We start from the raw sequence: 19,566 nt of genomic DNA on the forward strand, positions 1-19,566 counted from the left end.
AGTGTTCAGATTCTAGGTATCACTGCTTTCATATTCAATATTACCAATATATTTGAGGGTAGGACTGCACAATTTTTATATGTTTGCTACGCTTAGTATCAATTTATCTAGAAATTTTAATTTTAAGAAATTCAGTCATTTATGCAATAAGGTGGAGGAAGAAAATTCTAAGTGAAAACATGGACATAATACTGTATTACATGTGTTCTCAAGATGGTTTTAGTGCCTTCTGGACACCCCACTTTAAGTCACTGGCAATGACATGGATGCCATAAAAAAGGTAATTAAAGTGCTCAGAAATCAATGTCTTTCTGCTTGAAGTTTCTTGAAGTGTTAACAGGAAATCTCTTAGCAACCACAATGTAGAATTTTACCTGTACACTTATCTGTTCATTTTATCTTTAACTGATCAGTAACAAAGCCTTGTGTTATACTGAGTAAGGAATTCACTGTATCTGAAGTCAACAGATAGGTGAAAATCAAGACCTCCATTTTTCACATCCTCATGCAACCAGGCAATGATCATACTTTCCAGGCTCCATCAGTGGCCTGGAGGTCAACTGGGTAAGAAATAGCATGAATATAATCAAATGCAAATGGATTTCTCTTAGTTACAAACACTGGAATTAGGAGGTAGTATATATAAAATAACTAGGCTACCAGCAGAGGGACAGGAATATTTCCTATGTTGTCACATTTGAGTAGGTCTCTACAAGCAGCAGCTGAATCACTGAGTGAATGAATGGTTTAGTAGCAGCAAGGGAAGCATTTTCTTCCTGTGATGAGTTTTGCAGCAACGGGAGTATCTGCAAGGAGGGCCCAGGAGCATCCTGAGCTGCCTGGTTAACAAGAGCTATGATACATTTTTACTAAAATACTATCTCTTAAACTGTGCTTGAGAGAGGGAGGGAGGATAGAAGGCCAGGAAGCAGAAGTATTTAAGTATGTATTTGCCCCATAGTATATATACGTCATGAGTATTTTCTCATCAGTTAATGCTTATAACAAAAAAAAAAAAAAGAAAGAAAGAAATTAATGGCCATGGAAGTTAAGAAAATTCTTCAAGTATAAGTAGTATGTGGTAGAACTGGTATCAGTGTAGGTTTTTTTTTTTTAGGATTTATTTATTTTATGCATACAAGAGCTGGGTACAGGCCAGAAATGGGGGGGCGGGGGGCAGCGCTGAAAGTATTCACCAGAGACAGAGTTGGGAGCAGAACAGGCAGACTGACCAAAATACATTACTGAGAGGAACAGCGGGCGAGACAGGAGAGGGTTTCTTGTGGGTTTCTCTCTGGCTGGCCAGGGATTGAACTCGTGCTACAAAGGCTGTGGATTGCTTCATAGTGCAGTGCTTAACCCCTTGCGCCGCCAGGGAGGCCCCAAACAATGTAGTTTTTAAAGTTCATAACCCACAAACTTGATCTTTACAGTACAGTCCAAGAAAAATGAAAAAAAGAGAAAGAGAAACTGGGGAAGGAGGAAATAGAGAAAGAAGATGATAGGAAAATAAACTTTATCCTGTACTTAAAATTTGCCAGGTGCTAAAAATTATTTAAAATGTAGTTTTTACTGGCAAATAAACTCCAAACAATGACAGACCAAAGAATGACAGGGAGTCAGAAATTCAAGTTAGGACCTTTATATGTGGATAGTATTTTGGCTACTTAAAAGTACTTCTATATCTATTTTATCATGTTAAAAGTCTCTTATCAGCATTCCTAAGATATTAGATAGTACCCATCCCCAAAAGAAAAATAACCCTTTCTGAAAGTCAAGAAAAAAAAATTGAATATTCTGGAAGTTTGAATGCAAGAAAGAGAAACGTAATTAAAATTGCTCAATAATTCAAGTTTAATCAAAGTACTACCTTGCTTTAATGCTTTGTTTGTGAATAATGTTCTCAAATTATCCATCCTGTAAAAATTTTTTCATTCACAACAGATATTTAAGGATTTGAGATCTTATGGTGGTACCTGAATGCAGGACATCACTGTGAATGTCCACTGCACAGGGGAAGGCAAGAATATGTCATCTATATGGAAAAGACAAGTTAATGTCTAGAAATCAGAATTTTTTTTAGAGCTAAACAACTGTTATGCTAATTTCTCTTATAAAATGTTAAGTAAGAAAATAAGTTAAAGTTAAGTATTGGCTTTGTGGAAATAGCAAAGTTAATAATAACCTTACATTACATTTCTCTAATTTTCTTAACCCAGAAAAATTTCAATCCAAAGATCATGATTTTCAAGTGACTTTTAAGTGATAAATATTTTTTTAACATTATTTTTGCCAAGAACTCAAAGAAGGCATACTACTTTCTATAGACTAATCATAACTTACATGGATAGCTTTCTAAACTTCCAAATTAAATAACAATCAAGGGTATAACTAATAATCATTTTATTCTAAAATAAGTCAAAAGTTTTACCTTAAAATGTCTTACCTCATTTAAAATTAACATTTTTTAATTTATTTACCTATTTTAATATAAACACTGATTTACTAAAAGTCAAAATTTTCTAAATTAAAAAAAATTGTGAGTACTAATTATTTTCTAAGAACACAGTAGAGAACACAGATCCTGGTCCAGGAAACCATATACACAACATTTCTTCCTCAAATAATGGAATAAAAGTCATTTAGATTTGTTGTATCTTTTTTCACTAAGGTATACATAAAATAAAATACAGTATTCTTACTAGACTTCACCAGATACAAATTGTACTGAATTAGCAAAAGACATAATAATTTAAAGATTTGCTGTTCTATTATTTGCATGTAACTGTGTATCTATGATTAGCTGCCCACAAATTGCTATCAAGCAGATATCCAATTGTTCCTCAATGAATAAATAAGACTTTGTAAATGTGATGTCTGGAATCTTAATAACATCCATAGAAGTTTGACAGTTATTGGGGGATGTATACTACAGTTTAGAGCAACTAAATGAATCAGTCTTTTGAGATGGTATGCACCTTTACCAGCCATTGTTAGCCAGATGACACACAGCTTGGGTGCCTAAGCAGCATCTCCTTTTTAAGTGGGAAAAAAACATATGTGGTACCATAGTTTGTGACACACTATCTGCATGTTCTTTTTCCACAAATGTAGCAGGGAAAAGAGGGATTGATTCATTCTTTGAAGACTCATTCCTCTTCCTTTGAGTCATAAAATAGAGATGAAGGCATGACCTGTACTATTTCTATTCACCCTGGTCTTAACATAAGAAAATGCTAACTATATTCAAAATCTGTGTACATTCAAAACATTTATTTTGGAGTAAAAAAGCTCTAATGCTTTTTTCATTGTCTGTCAATGTTTGTTTTCAATTTTTTTTTGAAGCTCAACATGCTTATGTAGATTACCATCAATTCTATGTTCCCAATTCATTAGTCTTCTTAGTTTTATCCAAAGACTTAGCTCAAATAGGATTCTTTCTAGCTGTATCAATCCAAGGCTGAATATGCCAAAAACAAAAAAACAAAAAAACAAAAAAAAAAAACCCAGAATGGAGAAGATTTAGATCTCAATTTCCAGACCCCAAGTATCAGTTTTCAGACTCAGAATCACAGAAAAATTTCATCATGCACATATATAATTTCCAAGTGTAGTATATGGAAACGTATAATTCTGACATTAAAATTGTTGTCCTTAGGTAGGTCAACTACTCCTCCATAAAATCTGTTTTATTTAGCTATTTATTTTATTTATTTGAGTGCAGTATTAACAAGGTTTCTCTGAACCCATGCTAGTGAGTGGGAAATAAGTTTCTAACCAGAGATAACCTTTCCAACTTGACTTGATTTTAAGAAAGCGTGCTCTCTTGTTTGCTCGCTCTTTCTCTCTCACTTTATACATATATATGTATATAAATGAAAACCTAAAAGCAAAACCTATATAAATAATATCACCTACTTATCAAAAAGATATCCCTTTAAAAGAAGAAAATTTTTATACAGATTCTCAAATTAGAATTTAAATATACATGAAGATCAAGAAAATACAATTGAGAAGCAAAGAGGAAACAGTATTAACTTACTTTCTCTTTTTTGATTAATTTCTGTCCGGATTTATATATCATTATGTAAATCTTGAATTGAAAATATGGATTTCAAAATAGTCTTACATATTGAAATGTAAAAAAAGATCCAAAGATGATTACTCTTACAGCACAAACTTAGCATTTATATAGTAATACAAAAACAGTAACAGAATTTCATACAGAAAGCAGGTGTTTTAGTGTGGGTACAATATTTATAAGCAGTCTGTTTCTTAATCTGTCATAAAGGAAGTTTGACTCAAATATGATAGCTTTTTTAAATATACATATCACATATGCAACCATTGTTTCTTTTTATCTTATTTATGTATTTACTTTTGAGAAGAACAAGGGTGTAGGCCCGAAGTGCAAGGGGGTGAGAGAATTCACCAGAGACAGAGTGGGGAGCAGAACAGGCAGATTTACTGAAATACACTGATAAGGGGAACAGCAGGTGAGACAGGATAACCCATGTGTGCCATTTGTGGGTTAGCTTTCTGGCTGGGGATTGAACTCGGACCATAGTGGTAATAGTGCTGAAACTAAACTCCTCATCCACCAGGGAGGCCCCCCTATGATAGCTTTCTTTAATTAAAATGTAATAATATATGAAATTTTAGCAAGGAATAGTACAGAAAGATGTATAATGCTTTTTCTGGGTTCATCAAATTACCTTTAAATTCAACATGTCCAAAGAGTAATGTTACTCAGTTGAAATTTTAAGAGACACTGAAAACTAATTCTTGACAGAATTATGAGTAATAGTCCCATTAATCCTCTAGTTTACTGAATAAATTGTAAATATGTATTTATTGCAAAGAAAATTTTGAGGCAACTAGATAACCAATTCCCTTTGGTAAAACAATGACAAAGTGTGACTATCATAATAAATCAGAATTTTATTACACAACCTAAATGTAACTCAAAGTTTCCATGGCCTTCTGCAAGAATGTATACACTGAGCTGAATGCTGCCACTTAAATTATCATAATGCTACCCATACCTATTTTACTTTTATTTTTGTTTTTAAGATTCATTTATTTATACATGCAGGAACTGGGGTACAGGCCAGAGGTATGTAGGGTGAGAGGATTCACCAGACACTGAGTGGGGAGCAGAATAGGCAGAATGACTGAAATACACTGCTGAGTCTGTGGGTCATATCCCTAGCCAGAGATAGAACTCATGCTGCAGTGGCTGCAGATTGCTTCACAGTGCTGTGTCCAAACCCGCTGCACCACCAGGGAAGCCGTATTGTACTTTCTTCCCAGAAATTGTCCATCATCATTCAGTGAAATAGACTTGATAATTTACCTTCACATACAAGAAACACCCCCCCCCCAAAGACCTCCTAGCAGCATGAAACACCACCCAAATCCAAGAAAAAATGTCAGCATAGACATACTTATTTCTAATGACTTGATAAGGGAAAAAAATTCCCTACCTCTCCACTTACCTAAGAGTTTTGCAATGATATACAGAGCTTGTCCCCAAAGAAACAGTTTTCCATCACGGCCACAGTTGCTAGGAAATCGCTTTTGACTACCAGGGTTTCTTTTTTCATATTCTACAAAATCAGCTGGCACATAATAGTACTTTGGTATGACAGGGTAACCTGTGGAATTTAAAAATAAATATTAAAAAATCTATGAAATCAGTATCATCATCCAATTTTCCCAGAAAGAGAAAGGAGGTAACAGATTTGATAGGCTAGAGAAAACTGGGTATTTTGATTCCTTTCAAAAATTGCCAGTAGAACATGTTGAAAAATCTTGATTTTAAAACACTTATTTGACAGTGTATGTTCTGCTTTAGCCAACACTGTGTACATAGTCTTCTTTAACAATATTTAATTTTAACATCCTTAATTGAATCAACAAATACATAGTGTGCAAATATTTAGAACCATTAGAGAAGCTATTTTATTTTAATTTTTAAAGATTTATTTATTTATTTATGCATACAAGAACTGGGGTACAGGCCAGAGGTATGGGGGTGAGAGGACTCACCGGAGACAGAGTGGGGAACAGAACAGGCAGACAGAATGAAACACACTGTTGAGGGGAGCAGTGGGCAAGGCAGGAGAGGACTTCTGCGCCATTTGGGTCACCTTCCTGGCCAGGAATCAAACTCGTGCTGCAGCGGTTGCAGACAGCTTCATAGTCTGAGACTTATCCCCTTGCACTACCAGGGAGGCCCCTAGAGAAGCTATTTTATTAGGACTAGTCTATGGAAGCTTTACAAGTGAGAAATTGTAATCTTAAGGGAAGCACTATGACCCTGAATCACTGCTTAAAGCAAAGAAATCTTCATTTTAAACATTAAGCCCGTTATCTACCATTCAATATCAATGAGGAGAAAAATCCATCTTTCCCTGTGGTCCAATCATTTAAAAATATAGCTTGGTAGACATAATAAATTATTATTTAAAGATAGGAATATTTGTGGATGACATAAGATGGGGCAACATTCTACAAGAGTGCTACAGAAGACGTCTTACAATTTCAGCCCAGAATAAACTCAATTTTCCTATCAATATTGTACAGATTTACCTAAAATTTCATTCTGTCTTCATGCATCAATCAACAGTGATATTTGTGTCCATAATCAGTAAAAAAAACAAACAAAAAAAAGTCTATGATGCATAAAGAAAAGTTTGAACAGCACTCTCTGAACATGACAAAGTCTAAAGTATGGTACACAAAACTACCACTTCCATGCAGCAATGACATACCACTACATATAACAAGACTGGGTGCATGGAAATTCTAATAGTACATTCATTACAACATTTATTATTATATCATATTTCACACTGGACAAGTGATTATTCAGAGCCTACAATCATAAATAACCGCTTTAAAAAATTAATACCTATTTGGAACTCAATGTTTATCTATATACATGTCACTACTTTAACATTAAATTCTGTTTTTACTAATACTTCCAAACTCCCACAATATCTGGAAATTATCTGGAATTCTTTTGAGAATTAATTTTTATTATACAGAAAAATCAGTTATGTTCTTTTATGATCCCTGCTGGTATTTAACTGAAATTAAAATACTCTTATTCATGAAACTTGATCTTCTGGCCATTTATAAAATATTCAGTCTATCCTCAAAGATATTTCAGCACCACCACAGATAGATAAAATAACATTTTAAAAGTCTTAGAAGCAACGTCAGAGAGGAGCCAGATGTTATTGGCAATGTAGCACCTTTAGGCTGTCCAGAGCCTTATAGGAGGAGGTGACACTCATCTGAATACAGCATTTCTAGGGACCTGGATAAAACTCAGTCACCTCATATTACTGTCACAACACACAGGGAAAAACAGTTATACAGTAGGCTACAAATTGGAGAATCTCTGTCAACTTGACAAACTATTTTGTAATTATTATTGCCATCAACACCTGAATTTATCTCTGTCTTGACTAATGGATTCCTCTTATAAAAAGCAATTTTGGGGGCCTCCGTGGTGGCACAAGGGGTTAAGCACAGCACTGTGAAGCTATCCACAGCCTCTGCAGCATGAGTCCGATCCCAGCTGACCAGGGAGCTACCCACATGGTGCAGCAGACCTCTTCTGTCTCGCCCGCTGCTCCCCTCAGCAGTGTATTTCAGTCAGCCTCCCTGTTCTGCTCCCCACGCTGTCTCTGGTGAATCCTCTCACCCCCTGAACCTCTGGCCTGTACCCTAGTTCTTGTATGCATAAATAAATAAATCTTTAAAAAAAACATTTTTTCTAATTCATTTGAGACCCTATTCATTTTTTTCATGGGTTAGTCTGTTTAAAAAGCAATCACCTATACATTTCAAAACAGCATAAAGGAAATACCAGTAGGGAGAATTTCTTGGGGAAAAAAATTCAACTATACCTTCTGTGGTCTGATGCAGTACTGGAGTCAGAAGATCCTGATAATCCTTTACTTGTTTCGGATTGCCTCTAAAAACTCCTAAAATGTAAAATACACAATCCAATAGCAGCTGAACTCAAAAGCATCAGAGAACTTAGAAAATTTTAACTTAGAAAAATCTATTTGTAAATGCCCAGTTGAAATATTTTGGTAATTTTCTATGAAAATGATAAAAACAAAATGTAAAAGCTAATGTAATGTGGCATTTTTCCAGGAAATTGATTTTAGAAGGTCATGTTATAAACCCAAAGAGTCAAGCAAAACATTGTTGGAATTTATCAATTATTTAGTTAAAGTTACAAGTTATAATATCAACCCACACAAAGCGGTGGCCCTCCTTTACACTAATTAGTAAGCACTGGAAAAGGAAACACAGAAAACTATCCCATCTGCAATAGCACCAAAACAATAAAAGAGTTAGGATAAATTTAACCAAGGGAAGTAAAAGATCTGTACAACAGAAATTATAAGACTTTAAAGAAAGAAACTGAAGAAGACACAGACAAAAAAATTCTGCATTTGTAGATTAGAAGAATTAATATTGCTAAGATGGTCACACCACCCAAAATTATCTACAGATTCAATGCAATCCTTATCAAAATAACAAAGTCATGCTTCACAGAAATTGAACAATCTAAAATTTTGCGTGGAACCAAAAAGATCCCAAATAGCCAAAACAATACTGAGAAAAAAGAACAGTCAGACTTACCACACTTAAATATATATATTTAACAACAGAACAAAACAGAGAGCCCAAAATTAAATCTGGACACATAAGGTCAACTAAAATTTGACAAGGGAGCTAAGAACACCCAATGTGGGAAGGAAAATCTCTTCAAAAACAATTCAGGGAAAACTAGAAAAACAAATAAATACGGTACAATGAAATTAGACCCCTATATCATATCATTTACAAAAATGAACTTAAAATGAATAAAATAATTAAATACATGATACCATAAAACTCCTAGAAGACAACATAGAAGTTTATCTTAGCAATGAATTTTTGGACATGAAGCCAAGAGCACAAACAAAAAAGCAAAAATAAACAATGGAACTACATCAAACTCCAAAGCTTCAGAAACAACAAGATGAGATTTTTGTAAAACATCTATCAGATAAGAGGTTAATATCCAATATATATAAAGAACTAATACAACATAATAACAAAAACAAGCAATCCAATTCAAAATGAGTAGAAGAACTAAATATTTTTCTAAAAAGATTATCAAAATGGCCAACAAGCATATAAAAGATGTTTAACATCACTTATCACCATGGAAATGGAAATCAAAACCACAATGAGCAATCACTTCACACCTGTCAAGACAGCTATCATTAAGGAGACAAAATACAACAGGTGCTGGTGAGGATATGGTAAAAAGGTCATCATTTTACACTGCTGGGGAGAGTGTAAATTAATCCAACCACTATGGAAAACATTATAGAGTGCCTCAAAAAAATGAAAAATAGATCTATCATACCATCTCTGAGAATACACACAAAAGAAATGAAAATGTGACCTCAATGAGATTTATGAATACTTTGTTTACCCCATCATCCATAATAGCCAAGATACAGAAACAACCCAAATTTCTATCAATGGATGGTGTATAGAGATGCTTTCTATACAAACTGGAATATTAATCATCAGTGAGAAAGAAAGCTTTTCTGCCATTTGCAGCAACATGGATGGAACTTGAGCACATTATGCTCAAGTGAGATAAGTCAGACAAAGGAAGACAAGTACTAAATGATATCACTTATATGTGGAATTTTAAAAAGTCAAGCTTATATTTAGAAAAAAAAAATAGACAGTAAAATGGTCATTACCAGGGAGGGGGGCTTGGTAAAATAAGGTTGGTGGTATTTAAGGTTGCAAAGTTGTAATGAATAGCAATAAGTCATGGGGATCTAATGCATAGTGTATTATATAATATAATATATAATTAATTTAATATTATGCTATAATGATACAATGTGGTATTGTATTAATGGCAATTATGTTATAATATAGATACATGAAAGCAAAAGTTGTATAATTTAAATTATAAAATGTAACATAAACGTATCAAATTAAAAAAGGTCATGTTAGTATTTACAGTTGAAAACTGAATTTTAGTTAATATTTCTCTATTCTTAAGTAAAAATGTTAATAGATATTTATAATGTCACAGATTATAATAGTCATGATTTCTATTCATAAAAATTTTTCTTTGCAAATATGAAAATACATTTGTATCATTTTTAAAAATACTTGAAAGCATATTTAAAGTCTTTAAATGATAGAACATTCACTCAGAGAACAGAAAAGCATGTAAAAACACAGAGCAGTTAATATCATTGAAATGCAGTATATTTTGCCAGCTAAACGGAGTCATATTTTATTTCTGCTCTTCCTTAAACCATTTATATTCTATAACTTAAGTTTCAGGGGAAAAGTCCACTTACCATCTATCATCATGTAAAGAAAAAATATAGGAAATTCACATTCAATGCCATCAAATAGCTAAAATGGAAAATAAAATATTAAAAACCTCACAATTAATTATTAATTAGAACAATTATATTTAGGACATACATAAAATATTTATAATAACAATGTTGGACAGATTTTATATATTTAATTATACTTCAAAATGTTCAGAACTCTTCTTAGTCAAAAAAAAAAAGCACATTCGTTTAAACCATTATGCAGCAATCAATAAATATTTACTAAGTACTTAGTGACGCCTGACACCAACTAGACAAAGAGCTATGAAGACAAAAAGGTAGAGAATAGGTTCTCAAGGGCTCAAGAACTAGTGGGGAGGCAGACATGTAAAGAAACCACTACAAGGCCTCCCCAGTGGCGCAGCGGTTGAGCGCTGGGTTGTGAAGCTGCCCACAGCCTCCGCAGCACTGGTTGGATCCCCAGCTGCTCCCTGGCCACCGAAGGAGGGTCCCACATGGCGTGCAGACCTCTCCTGCCACCCGCTGCTCCCCTCAGCAGTGTACTTCAGTCCTTCTGCCTGCTCTGCTCCCTGCTCTGGCTCTGGTGAATTCTCTCACCTCCCGTGCTTCTGACTGTACCCAGTGCTTGTATGTATGTATGTATAAATAAATAAATAGATAGATAGATAGATAGATAGATAGATAGATAGATAGATAGATAGATAGATAGATAGATAAATAAATAAATCTTATATATATATATAAAAAAAAAAGAAACCACTACAGCATATTATACTGTCTATATGAGGCACACCAGGAATACAGGGAATGAAACTGAGTCTGGAGTCAGGGAAGCATTTCTAGGAAAGTAGATGCTTCTCAAGTAATGTTTGATGGCTTTCTCCGGGAAGATGAACTAGAGAAACTTCACAAAGGAAAGACAATACAAACTATAGATGCATGGAAGCACAAAGTTTGTTAAAGAAATTATCAGCATTTCAGTATTTTTGAAATGAGTAAGGAAGAAGTAGTAAAAGCTGAAACTCAATGGGTGGGCCTATTAGGGGGAAAGGATGTTCTGAGCTAATCCCATGCAGGCTTTGTGGACTCCACCCCCACTCCAGACCAAAGTCATCAAGACATTGGGAAAGACAAATCCCGTCACCACCAAAGGGAAGGTGACTGGGACCTGAGGGTGGAGTTAAGCAGCCAGGTTGGGTATAAAAACCAAACGCATGGGCCTTGGGGGGCTCTCTCGCCTCCTGGCTTCACAGCTCCTGGCTTGTGGTCAGCTCTCAAGAGTGCCATTTGGGATTCCTGATCGGCGGATCGGGTAGGATTCATTTAAAACTTTGTCTCCCACTTTTCTCCCTGAGTTGTACATTTCCTCATTTGCCCTTCCCTTGTAAATAAACCTTTTATTAACCTTTTGCGTGTGTCTGCAGTAGAGCATTGATAAGTCCTTTTAAGCACACGGGTGAGGACCCACAGTCAGGCACCCCATTTTGTATCGGGGCTGCCCTATAACAGTTCAAGCCAGCCAGATCAGAAAGGGCCTGAGAAGTCTCGCTAAGAGACTAAGACTTTGATCTGTAAGTGGGGGGAAACCACTGATGAATACTGAGTATCAGATTTATTCATTAGATTTACTTGCTAGTATTAATTAGAGTTGTAGGACAGGAAAGACGGAGAGCAATTAGAGTGATCCAAAAAGAAAAGATGACAACCAATGAAGGTTTTTCACCTTCATCACTTTTGACATTTTGGCTCAAATAATTCTCTATTGTAGACTGTTTAGTAACATCCCTGGTCTCTACCTCCTTGATGTCAGTAGTGCGTATGAAGTTGTGATCATGAAAAATGTCTGTGAATATTGCCAAATATCCCCTGGAGAGCAAGCCTGTTCTTGGTTTTGAACCACTAGCATAAACCAAGGAGTTAATAGAAAGGGATATGCATAAGATTTAAAGATTAAATCTGTCAGCTTTAGAGAATGACAAAGAGGGATAAATGAGAAGGAAGAGCCTAGAATGAGTCTCAGATTTGGAGGTTAACAAGATGTGATTTGTTTAAACCATATGTCAGCTAAGGGGTTAATATCCAATATGGTTAAGATCCAATATTGGACAGAAGGAATAGATAAGCTGTGAAGGTGTAGGACACCTTCTGGAACGCTGTAGAGCATCCAGAAGGCATATGGATACATGATAGGGCATGCAGGGGGAGAAGTATCACTTTGGGATAGATATCTGGGGTTAACAGTGATAGCCAATACTATAACAGAGAACAAAACTGAGGATGGAACTCAGTAGAAGAGCAAAGTTTAAGAGGAAGTGAGTCACAGGGCAAGTTAGGATAATCAGGTAGCTTTAGGGACACTAAAGGTGGGGACTTCAGGAGAATTAAGGAAGGCTCCAGAGATAAAGACAACAAAAGGAATAAAGGAAAAGGCAATTGATTCCAAAGGGAGAGAGTCAAACACCCCAGGACTAAGGTCAACAGGACATTCCTGATGGAGGACAATGAAGAAAAAAGATAGGGCTGGAACATGGAGACTTAGTTCTGGGCACAGAGACATTTAGGCAGTGAATGAGACCATGGAGAACTAACCAATCACAAGGAGACTGGTGGAGCTTTAGAATAATCAGGGGAAGAAGGTCTACATTCCCTGAGGCACAAGTCTATTTTGCCTTCCTGGCCCTCCCTGGCCCGGTTCCACTGGCCTGGGAGTCCCACTTTATTTCTGTTCCTTTTCTCCTCAATAAACTTTTTCTTTTGCTAAACAAATCTGCCTTTTCTCACGTGCTTGCCTGAGCATTAGCAAAATCCCTGCTGTGGCTTCATGAGACAACAATCCGTGGTGGTCTAGTGGCTGGGCCTCAGCACTGCTACTGCAGCCTGTGATCATTCCTAGCTGGGAGACGAGGCCTGAAGATCTGAAATTCCACTATCAGAAGTAGAAGAAGAAACTGAAAAGACTGCTGAATAGTATTTCGTTGTGTATATATACCACATCTTCTTGATCCAGTCATGTATTTTTGGGCATTTGGGTTGTTTCCAGATTTTACCTATTATAAATAGTGCTGCAATAAACATTGGAGTACAGGTATTCTTTCAAATCAATGTTTTTGTGTCTTTTGGGTAGATCCCTAGGAGTGGAATTGATGGGTCATATGGTAGCTCTATTTTTAGTAGACTGAGGAATCGCTATTTTTAGTAGCTTTCGATAGTGGAACAATGATCTAAAATATATATAAATTTCAAAAAAGAAGAAGAAACTGAAAAGAAAACTAAGACAGTGAATAAATAGGGAATTAGGAAGAGAATAAGGTGACTAAAAAGAAAACTCAGTTAAGATGCTCAATTGCCAAGGAGAGGTTTAGTGAAATATGGCCATGGGGCCTCACTGGTGGCGCAAGGGGTTAAGACGCCACCTATTAAGCTATCCGCAGCCTCTGCAGCACGAGTTCAATCCCTGGCCAAGGAGCTACCCACATGGCGCAGCAGACCTTTCCTGTCTTGCCTGCTGCTCCCCTCAGCAGTATATTTCAGTAGATCTGCCTGTTCTGTTCCCCACTCTGTCTCTGGTGAACCCTCTCACCTCTCGCACCTCTGGTCTCTATCCCAGTTCTTGTATGCATAAATAAAATAAATCTTTAATAAAAAAAAGAAATAAGGTCAGAAAAGCACCTATTGTAACATGGACGAACCTAGAGGATATTAGGCTTAGTGAAATAAATCAGATGGAGAAAGACAAACAATGAACGATTTTACTGATAAGTGTGGTACATAAAGAAATAAGATGAAGAGATGCAGTGAAGCATCTGCATTCCATGGCAGACAAGCAGTGAAAGCAATGAGGAAGATGAAGCCAAGAGATAGACAGTCTGAATCAGAGTGGTGTCGATTCATTCTACTTTCCTTAGCAGTGCTCAGCAGCAGCACTACTGCTGCTGGGCGGATCCAAAGTGGAAAGTGTGCAGGGTGAGAGTTACAAGAGGTTCAATTCAAATGTAAATGTTGTCAATCTGCACAGGAATTGTATTATATAGAAAGGAAAACAGTATTTAAGAGAGAAATGGATCTCTTGGTTCAAACTAACACTGCTGAAAAGTTTTTAAAATGTACACAACAAAAATGGCTCCTCGAGCTCCCAAATGGTAGTTGTGACATTAAGTACAATGACAGCTTGTCTAGTTGCCCTACAAACAAAATGTATGTAGTTGACAATTTACAAGGTACAATGTTACGGAGAACATTTTTAGAGAGACAGACTATGGGACTTTACCTATCTTTAGTGAGCAAGTCAAAGTTATCACTATGCATAAAAAGTTATTTCTAATCTACTTCACTAAAGCAAAGACTTCAGCAATGTGGATGGATGCTCACTTAGCTTTTTTTGAGTGTTATAATTTTCAGAAAAGTTTATAAGCAGGTATTATAAAGCTAGATATATTGGTATTTAAAATGTAAAATATTATAAAAATAAATATTTAGAGGACTATATTTCAGAATGAAGGGTCTAAGTAAAACAGAAAATAATATTGGTTTAATACATTGAAAGTTATATCACAAATATACATTTTCTATTATGTATGACAAATGTTATAGAGCAGGCAGGCAAAGTACTGAAATGCAACAGAAAAATGATGAGAGTTCTCCTGCCTGCCTGTGACGATGCACATGCCTCTCTTTTTCTTTCTCTCTTTCCTAATAAGTCTTTCCTTTTAAAATGTAAAAGAAAAAAAGAAAGAAAAGACAAATAATCACTCAGTGAACCAACATGTCCTAATAAGAGCAAATGGACCTCCCTCACTGGTAGTAAAACGTATTGAGTGCTAACTACATGCCAAGCACCTTTAACATACATCAGGTTATAAAAACTTCCATAAGAGAACCAATAATAGTAGACGGTACAATTATTTTCCCAATGAAGAATCTCAAACACAGAGATGTTAATTAATTTGCTCAAAGCCATGGCAGAGCCAGAATTCAAACACAAGAAATCTGCCTCTTGCTCCTGATCACTCTGCTATGGCTAGGGGATATTTGCTGATACCTTAATTTCAGCTGGTTTGTAATAACGTCTGTTGGGATCTTCCAATGATGTTCTATATCCATCTCTCAAGAAACGCTTAAATCCATATTTTCCTTTCAATTTTCTAACTACTTTGTCAAGTGTCTGGCTAAACAGAGCTTCATCATCCAGGGCAAATGCAGGATAGCTGATGCAGGGGAGCAGGGCAGCATCTGTGTTCTGGGGCAATAAGAAAAAGAAGGCAATGTAAGTACCTACAGCATTAGGATCAACATAGCTCAAGAAGAATCATGGAGATGAAAACTCAGCTAGGTTATCTGACAGTGAGACTACAGATCTTGGTGGAACAGACAGATGTTTATATGGCATAGTTTAGTGAGGTGTAAGTGAAATAAAACTTCATCCATTAATAAGGTGTATTTCAAGGTTCAATACTGGACCCATACTTTAAAATTAAGGCAGTATGTAAAATTTAAGACTAATAATTAGTTACTACAACTTAATTTGTCATAACAATTTGTTTATAATAGTAAAAAACAGAAAATAATCTAAATATCCAACAATTTCATGAATAAATTTGCAGTTATTAAAATTTACATTGTAGAAATGCTTGTTGATATAGAAATACATACATTCATAGAACTAAGTCATCAAAGCAAAATAAACAATAATTTTTCAGCTTTGTAAAATAAAAATGTTACATAATTATACAAAAATTTTATGTGAAAACATATAAACTCAAGTGTTGTCATGCTAAGATATAACTGAGTGGCAAAATAATGCATGGACATTATATTATCATTTGTTTATTTGTGGAATTTGTTATTCTTTTATAATAATCTTGCATGACTTCTACAAAACTTATTTTTAAATAATTAAATTATTCTTAAATAATTATTTTAAAATAAATAATTTTTAAATAATTAAATTATTTTGGGTGCTTTCTAAGAATAAAGTCACAGATAACCCCTAGAAAACTCTGTATTTGGGTTATACAGGGCATATTAAAGTTTGTCAGAAAGAAATGTGGAAAGTAATTTTACTCAAACAAAATATAAATTATGGAAAAGCATTTTTCTAATACTTCATGATAAAAAATTCTTTGTTGCTACCACCCACAGCTCTGCTCACTTCCTGAACAAGACCTCCAAGGCCAGGGGAGTGTGGGGCAATATTCTATATTCTCTTCTCATCTCTTTGGCAACTTCTAGCATTTTAGAGCACTTTCTTGGAAAAGTAAACAAGGTTTCATATCATAAATAATTGATTATATTAATTTATTATAATACTATCTCACATGAGATCTTGATTCTCTGGGTAACAATGAACACAACGTTTGTCTATTGCGATTGTGAGCATCGAGATCCACAAATATCACTGACCAGGAACAGCCCTGGAATAAGAAAGAGAAAAACATATTCTAAATTAAGAAAAAAGAACTTGAGAATGTTGGGCATTCTGACCGAAGACATTTCTTAAAAGTACTAACACTGGCTGCATATGAGAGTAGCATTACAGATTTAAATTTTCTTTTTTATACTTTCAGTATCTCTCAAACTTTTTGCAACAAACATTAATTTTATAATCATAAAAATATTATTTTTACATTTTCCTTATTTCTCCTTTTCTTATAAGTAAAAATGCATTGATTACAAGGTAACTAATTAAGAACACTTGTTTTAAAAAATATACAGATGATGCATCTAATTTTTTTTACAAAGATTAAAGCAACTATTAACTGATTCACAAATTCTAAATTGTACAGTCCTAGTAAAGAACATTGATTATATGATCAAGTTAAAGAAACTTAAGTATAAAGTAGGATTATGGATTAAAACAAAAACTACTTGATTAAAATAGAAAGACAGGAGAATCTCAAGTATAACAAGGCAAACAATATGAGCTTAATATTCAGTGGCAGGCACTGTGCTGCATGCTTCACAGAATATCTCATTTAATCCCATATGTTGATATATTATCCTCATTTTATGAAAAGAATTCTAAACCTTAGTTTGACAAGCAAGAGCTCAAAAAACAATTTTGGACACAGATGCCTCCACCTTAACCATTATATAAACATTAGTTATACGATTTTGTACACTGAAAAATATCTTTCAAGTAGAATAAAAAACTTGAACAAAAAGGTAACTGTAACCAAAAAAATGTCACTGTGTCTGTTAACCAAGTTAAATTTTTTGAATTATTTAGCCATTACAGCTTTCCACATTTAAGAGCACAGTCATAGATTATACATGGTTTTGTTCTATACTTAGGAGCTAAATGTTTTACAAATGCCAAAGAGTGAAATTTTATCCTAAAGACTCTTCCCATCACAAGACAATATTCAGAAAAGTACACAAGGAAAAGAAGAAGACAACAATCATAAATTTCATATTGCTTCACTATTACCTTCTAAATCTCACCCCAAATCTCACCAAATTCAAAGATGCATTCACCCTGAAACTAAAAAACCTTCAACTATCTCAAAAGTGTTTGCTGTGATCATGGAGATTGGGATAGATGGTTTAGTGCATCTCTATGCCACCACTGGAACTTAAAGTCCCCATGACAGTGGTTAGACTGAATCATCTTCTAGTGTATTTACTAGAATACAATCACAGAAACTCTGTTTAGGAGTTAAGTTGAGCTGCCAGTCTTAAAACAGGTTCTTTTGATGGAAACAGAAGAGTTGTGATTTCAGTAAATGGAAGATAAAAATATCCAAAATTAATCAGCTATTCTGCAGTGACATATACATACAGAACATCCTTTCATATTCCTGTGTTTAATTGGAGAAATCAAGATACTGACAGATGCGCTAAGGCCAGAATCGAAAAGGTGATGACGAGAAAGACTGCTCATGTTATGCAAAGTATTCAGGCAATACAGACGTATCGAGCTTCCTTTGAAAATTGTAGACCTAAAATTAATGCCTGAAAATTTAAAGTAGGTGATAATTAATTTCAAAAGTAGGTTCTCCTTGATGGCTTAAAAAAAATTAACTTCTCAGTAGGAATAATAGCTGCCCAAAGTGTTGGGTGAGTTTTATCCTTCTATAAATCCGAACCATAAGCCAAAAGCATGGTATATTTTTTATTTAGGAAAGCCAAACAATATATAGTTAACTAACTAGCTTTTGATCTCACTGTTAAAATATGGCAACACTATGAAATTATTTTTCCCCTTTGCACATATTTCTTATACTGGCAGGGAAGAAACAAATGTTTTGATGAATTTAGATATATAAGTCATTTATTTGTGGTCAGAACATAGACATTGGATGTTTATATTAATCAAATTACAGCAAGAATTTCCAAATTTTCCATTTCACTTCATTATTGATAAATTATTCTACTCAGATTTTATCTTTTAAAAATTCAATTCACAGCAAACTGATGTGGCATTCAATTAACTTTATTAATTACCAGCCTAAGGATAAATGATAAGTCCTATTTTTTTTTTTATTCACAGGTTTCCAGCATCTCATATTCATTTCTGTGCTGTTTTGTTCCAACCATCCTACTTGCTTTCCCACCAAATTCCCCAAATTCAGATCCTAACTCCGGTCCTCACCTTCTCTCTAAGTGCCCTCCTGTTAACATTAGAGGTTTATTATCATCATTATTCTTTCACTCAGAAACTCACTGTATTCATAGTCATACCCTGCCATGCACAGCCTTTATTTTATTTAATAATCATCAGGTTTTTGACTGTGTATCTCCTAAGTCAGCTCCTTGAGAGCAAAGGTAAAATTTCACCTTGATTGTGTTCCTCAAATCAGAGCTCTGACAATACTGACAATAACATCTATGACATGAAGCTTTGTTGAGCTAAATTTCATAAATAGACACAAGAAGTAGGGACTTTCATATAGGAAGGACAGTTTAGCATTAATCTGGTTGTTAGGAGACAGCCTCACTCATGGTTCATTTATTAACATACTTGACAGAGTTAAAAAATATTAAGTAAGAAAATATGTGAATATGAAATTATTGCATTCTGTGTGCTAATTTTTTTTTACAATTTTTTTTAAAGATTTATTTATTTATTTATGCAAGCACTGGGTACAGTCAGAAGCGCGGGAGGGTGAAAGAATTCACCAGAGCCAGAGCGGGGAGCAGAGCAGGCAGGACC

General features: G+C 34.8%; 1 protein-coding gene across 5 annotated transcripts in view; it reads right to left on the reverse strand.

Annotated features, from left to right (window-relative positions):
• PHKB (phosphorylase kinase regulatory subunit beta) overlaps positions 1 to 19,566 on the reverse strand; it is a 223,376-nt gene that overhangs the window by 99,139 nt on the left and 104,671 nt on the right. For all 5 annotated transcript variants that reach the window (XM_037516321.2, XM_037516318.2, XM_037516317.2 and 2 more), the window contains 5 exons: positions 16,730 to 16,825; positions 15,454 to 15,651; positions 10,413 to 10,470; positions 7,923 to 8,000; positions 5,499 to 5,657 (listed from right to left, as the gene is read on the reverse strand). In XM_037516321.2, the coding sequence (XP_037372218.1) occupies positions 5,499 to 5,657; positions 7,923 to 8,000; positions 10,413 to 10,470; positions 15,454 to 15,651; positions 16,730 to 16,825 (589 nt within the window). The remainder of the gene's footprint in view (positions 1 to 5,498; positions 5,658 to 7,922; positions 8,001 to 10,412; positions 10,471 to 15,453; positions 15,652 to 16,729; positions 16,826 to 19,566) is intronic.

This window comes from Talpa occidentalis, unplaced genomic scaffold (genome assembly GCF_014898055.3).
Source record: "Talpa occidentalis isolate TD23 unplaced genomic scaffold, MPIMG_talOcc4v2.1 talOcc4.17, whole genome shotgun sequence".
NCBI classification, from domain to species: domain Eukaryota; kingdom Metazoa; phylum Chordata; class Mammalia; order Eulipotyphla; family Talpidae; genus Talpa; species Talpa occidentalis.